Source organism: Maylandia zebra, linkage group LG5, assembly GCF_041146795.1.
Source record: "Maylandia zebra isolate NMK-2024a linkage group LG5, Mzebra_GT3a, whole genome shotgun sequence".
In the NCBI taxonomy this organism is placed as follows: Eukaryota; Metazoa; Chordata; class Actinopteri; order Cichliformes; family Cichlidae; genus Maylandia; species Maylandia zebra.
In genome coordinates this window covers 5,928,058-5,933,955 of record NC_135171.1, presented here as the reverse complement: position 1 = coordinate 5,933,955, position 5,898 = coordinate 5,928,058, and the positions used below count along the sequence as shown (strand labels likewise).

The following is a 5,898-nucleotide window of genomic DNA, read 5'->3' as shown; positions in this document are numbered from 1 at the left end:
TCACACAGGAGGAGGGTGTCAGAACGTATTGGGGAAGTCTGTTGGCTTGGAGCTACTGCAACTTTTACGCACGACTCTTGTCTCCATGCCGCTGTTTTCCACTTGAATATAAGGGATTGATTTCCCCGCCTGCCTTTGAGTAATGGCTTTCACTATGCTGAGACCCGTCTCCACGCACCCTTTCTCTTACCCCGCGGACCTAACCTTGATGTCGGACGACGAGGAAGGGAACCGCAGCGAGAGTGACGGCAGCACCGATCAGGGGTACGGGCGGGAGTCCGGTGGAGTTGTAGTCGGACAGCGGAACGTTGCCAACGCCAGAGAGAGACACCGGACCCAGAACGTCAACACAGCCTTCACGGCGCTGCGGACGCTCATCCCCACCGAGCCGGTGGACAGAAAACTCTCCAAAATCGAGACGCTGCGCCTGGCATCCAGCTATATTTCTCACCTGGCCAACGTGCTGGTGGTAGGAGACGGAAGAGAGGGCGAACAGCCGTGCCTGAGTGCTGTGTACAGAGAAGTGAAGGGGGGTGGGCAGGGCAAACAGCCCCGGACTATCTGCACATTCTGCCTCAGCAACCAGCGCAAAGGGGTAACATACTCAGAAGATTCTCAGCTCACCAGCATACACGACACTACATTTATTATGTTCTATACTTTCTGCCTCGACCGATGCGCACACGTATAGCTTATATTATTAAAACCAGTCTCACTAAATCCGCGTTCTGTGGAATACAGCTTCTATTCGGGGTGAAAATCTATTTACAATTCCTGCACCATTCCTGCAGCAGGACATAAGGAAGGATGCAATTATGGGCGTTGCTAATTCCAAAAGGTTCCAATATTTATGAGAAACATACACGATGGATACACACCGTGCTGGACTTTCTGATAAACAAACACTTCAGAAGACATGTGCACTTAGAACTTACGACGTGTCCGCTTTTATCGACAGATGAGGAAATACGAAAATGACAAATTCAGAAAAGAGCTTTGGTCAGATTGGTAAGCACAGCTTAAAAAATAGCTAGTAAAAAACCCCAGTATATTAATTGTTGAATATTGTTTTCAGGTAGTGTAGACCTGACAATGTGCTTTAATGAATTCTAATGAGTGATTTTTTTAAATTCTGTTATTTTGCAAATAATTTGAGAGATTAATTTAGAGACTTTAGTGTAAAGCATATAACGCATTTTTACACTGACAACCGTGTTTGTGAAAAATCTAATCATTTATAAGTGTCATATCACAACTGTGTAATTGCAACGATCCTGAGTGCAATGAGTTACTTTCCATGGGTGCGCAGAGATGATGACGGTACTGAAACTGAAGGTGATTATTCATCTTTGTTCACAGGTGAAGGACAGACGAGACTGTGTGAAAATGCATGGAAACAGTGTGAGACAGCTAAGTCGACGATGAAAGTGTCTAAACTGGAGCAGTGTGGGATTTTTTTTCTTCCTCCCAGCAGATATTCCTAGAGACTTGAAGCATCTCAGCACTACAGCAGTCCTCTTACTTTGTGAGGCTTTGTCTGGTTATTTAGTGAGACAGGAGGATTGCCAAGTGAACTACCTGTATGTCTCCAGCAGTTGCCAGAAATCCAGTACACAAATTGTTACTGTTTGGGGTATAGTGGATAAATAATCTGAAATTATAACATTGTGACATACAAAGTGAGCAGCACTAAGAAGGTTACTTACATACATACATTAGATGAACAGATCTTACATGTTAGGGGAACAGAAATCCATACTAACCCTAGATCCATGATGGGGTTACACTTATGTACAGCACTTTGGATCACTCACCTAAAGTATGATTACTAATAGTTGGAAGCTATGAACCAAAACAAAACAAAAAATGGAGAATACTTTAAATCTGTAACATCCTAGAACTCTGTGTCCAAGAGTACTTTGTTTTGTACTTTAAACATTTTCAGTACAAGTACAATTCACTTTGCATACTCAGCATTTACAGTGACTCATATCAAATTGCACTTACAATGAAACTGTTGAGCCTTACCACACTGATGATAATAACCAGTGCTTTAACTATTGAGTAGAAAAAGATGCTGCTGATTCAAAGAGTAGTCCATCCAAAGTAGTCTTAAGTTCCTGGAAATATCATAAAGAACATAATAAAAATGTCAAGTAATCCATGAAAATGTTAGTATAATTGCACAGTTTTTAAATATAATTTGGGATAATTTAAAGATATATCAGAATACATGATTACATGTCATCTGTTATACCACTATTACCTGTCAAGCTAATTGACTGATTGATTATTGCATGGAGCAATAAAACATATCATCAGTGTTTTTTACTGGTTCCAATTTACAAATATGGGTTTTATCATGCACAAATGTTACTGATGTCATTCCTATTTGTGATTAAAAACAAAAGAAAACAAACAAACAAACAAACAAAAACAATGGTTTGGTCTGGTCTAATGAACATTCACAAACACTTTGGTGCTGGTCCTCAAGATGTTTGTGTGAAGCTTTTCTCTCAAATAGATCTATGCACCTGAATAGTTTCTGGAGTGTCAGAGAAGATATCTGAGAGGCAATGATTTTATCTACATGTTTTTATCTACTTTGAGATTAAATTTATTTTTACATAGGCATGGCTCTCTTGCATTTTTCTGCCAACATAGCAATAAGCATGTGATGAGATCATTAAAGGTCCCCTTTGCATGGCCTGTTAAAGGTTTTTTTTTTATTGGTGATGCACAGAAACTGTTTTTGTGACACAATATTTGCCATATTTTGAAATAGGTTGGTCTATAACAAAGCTGAACAAAGCTTACAATTTGTTTCCTGGGTAGGTTCACTCAATGTAAGTAAATAAACTGAGTTTAAGCAATAAATAAATAAACAATGTCAACATTTCTCTACTTGTTACAGACCTGTAGTGGTAACGTCTTTATAGTTTTGTTCATTCAGGCCCCCAGCCAATACAATAGAGCCCAAAGCAGAAAAAGGCTAACTGGTTATCATGCAAGAATCCATGATCAACTCGTTTCATCAGAAGTGGTTTAATTGCATGTCACATTTACATTGTTGTCCTTTGTTTCTCTTTGGCAACTTTTTTTTAATAAATAAAAATTGCATACAAACAGACCAGAAGAAGAAAAAAAATGATGCGCTCGTAGTGATAACCATGAAATTCCATTCAAGGCCCACCAAGGCAGTTCTTGATATTTCCATCAAGAAGTAATCACTTCTTGATGGAAATATCAAGAACTGCACAAGTTTATCCATGGACTAGAAGAAGAGACAAAGATTGAATTTTGGTGGTAGAGCTTCAAGTTTCTTCATAAACGTTTGTAGTCTCCTATGAGAAAAAAAGGCCTAATTTGTTTACATGACCTATGCTCCATTCACAGTTTTGCAAATTTGGAGGCAGGGTCTACACAAATAAAGAAATCTAAGGACTGATCTGTGCATAACTCCACTTTGGTAGTATATCATTTTAGTTGGGATTCACATGTGGTGTTTATCAGTCACGGCTAATATCACCTACCACCCTGTGTGCAGACAAACACAGCTGCTGCTGAATGTTAATGTTGTGGATTACATCAGAAGAGCAGCGCTCTGGCCACATGAAGAGGCTGATGGGAGTACACCTTTTTACAGGGTTGAAGGATAAATGCCTGCATATTGACTGGAAAAATCTGCATAGTATAACTGTGTAACCTCAGACAATGTCGTGAGAATAAAAGTGTCCACTGTGATGGATTATGGTACTCAATCTGCAAGTCTGCAAGCAGATTAGTTTGTATGTATGTTAAAAGATTAGATTGTTCTTTTTTTGTTTGGTAAATATTCTTACAGTTAGGTCCATAAATATTTAAACAGAGAGAACTTTTTTCTAATTGTTGTTCCCTACATCACCACAATGAATTTGAAATGAAAAAACTCAGATGGAGTTGAAATGCAGACCTGCAGCTTTTATTCAATGGGTTGAAAAAATTGCGTAAAAATGTGAGGAACCAAAGCAATCTGGAAACAATCCCTTAATTTCAGATGCTCAAAAGCAACAGGACAGATTGAATAACTGAAAATAAAATGTTCATTTCTAACACTTGTATGAAAACCCTTTGCTGGCAATGACAGCCTGAAGTCTTGAACTCATGTATGAACTCAGATGTTGGGCTTCCTCCTTTTTAGTGCTCTGCCAGGCTGTTACTGCAGCAGCTTTCAGTTGCTGTCTGTTTGTGAGCCTTTGTGTCTGAAGTTTAGTCTTCAGCAAGTGAAATGCTCTGTTGGGCTAGGATCAGGTGACTTGGCCATTCAAGAATATTCCACTTCTTTGCTTTAATAAACTCCTGGGTTGATTTGGCTGTTTGTTTGGGTCATTGTCCATCTATATTATGAAACACCGTCATATGACACTGTCTTAGCAAATTCTTGAGGCTTATGAGTGGCTTGCAGTGAACTCTCTGTATTTACGTTTATGCAGTCTTTTCTTTACAGTACACTTGAATGTCGATACGCCTAACCCTCCTGGAGACTGTTGCTCACTTGGTTGGCTGTAGGGGTTTCTCATCACCGTGGAAACTGTTCTGTGATCATCTACCACTGTTCACCAGTGCTTTCTTTCTTTCTCAGGATGTACCAAACTGCAGATTTTGCCACTCCTAATATTGTACCAATTTCTCAGATGTTTTTTTTTGCTGTTTTCACAACTTAAGGATGACTTGTTTCACCTGCATGGTGAGCTCCTTTGACCGCATGTTGTCTGTTCACAGCAAAACCTTCCAAATGCAAGCACCACAACTCAAACCAACTCCAAGCCTTTTAAATGCTTACCTGATAATGACATAACAAAGAAATTGCCCACACCTGTCCATGAAATAACTGTTTTGAGTCAAGCGTCCAATTACTTTTGCTCCCCTTAAAAAGAGGGAGCAAAACCCCTGGATGAAGGGTTTAGGAGCTGAAACTCCTAAACCCTTCATCCAGTTTGAATGTGGATACACATTATGTCCATTATATAACTATAACTGGAATATGTTTCAGTAAACAGGTACAAAAGCTAAACTTGTGTCAGTGTCCAGATATATATGGACCTAACTGTACTTGTGTTCTTGCTTAGAGCTACAGTAGAAGTTTAATAAACACAACAGTCTGTAAACGAAGCATCTGACAGTGAAAAGGAAACAAATAGTCTGGCTCATTCCAAAAGTAATTTAAAGTCACCTCACTGTTAGATCCTTGTTGTTTTGTACAAAATCAGTATGTAAAAACAACAGTTTTGCTTTTGCAGTAGTTATATGATGAATCCTTCTAGGCTTTTGTGCCAAGCTAATATATCTTGTACAATTCGTACATCTTGATCGCCGCGGCTGTTCTATAATGATTGTGTTATATCAGTGCAGCCACAAAGAGTTCCTGTTTAATACGAGTCAGACTCGGGAACATTTTTAGAGCTTTTTAAAATGTCAGCTAGAATAACAATTAAGATTAGCTTAATAATAACCAAAAATGAAGATTGTAAGAATTTTTTAGGGTCTGAAACACATTTGTTGTGGTTTTTGTGTTGTTTGTTCTAGGTTCTAATTAAACAATAGTAAGATCTATACAAATCTATGTAGGCTTGTTTATTCCCATGATACTAAGGCCGAAACACTTTCAGCATAGAAAGACTGTGCTATACCAGAAATACCATTTACAGTATTTGGTTTGTTGCTAACTTATAGACTTGCAGTGTAGTGGATTTGGGATATTTGGAGAGTCTAAATTGCAATGCCATTTGCTTCTAATTACAAATCAAGGCTATATTTTTCAAATATAGCCTAAACTAAACGCTTTTTCACATTTTTAAGTTTTGAAAAATGAATTCCTAACAGTGCTGTGGTTTGTTTTGCTCCAACATTCCCTGAGTT

General features: G+C 38.6%; 1 protein-coding gene across 1 annotated transcript; it reads left to right on the top strand.

The window, feature by feature from the left end:
* On the top strand, nt 1-3,001 carry LOC101474036 (transcription factor 15). Its single transcript, XM_004559816.2, has 2 exons — nt 1-595; nt 1,360-3,001. Exons 1-2 carry the CDS (start codon nt 143-145, stop codon nt 1,423-1,425), a joined length of 519 nt encoding a protein of 172 aa, XP_004559873.1. The 5' UTR covers nt 1-142; the 3' UTR covers nt 1,426-3,001.
* Nucleotides 3,002-5,898: the final 2,897 nt, after the last annotated feature.

Coding starts and splice junctions, on each gene's coding strand:
- LOC101474036 (XM_004559816.2), top strand. CDS start 143: ATGGCTTTCACTATGCTGAGACCCGTCTCCACGCACCCTTTCTCTTAC. Junction 596..1,359: donor TCAGCAACCAGCGCAAAGGG/GTAACATACTCA, acceptor CTTTGTTCACAG/GTGAAGGACAGACGAGACTG.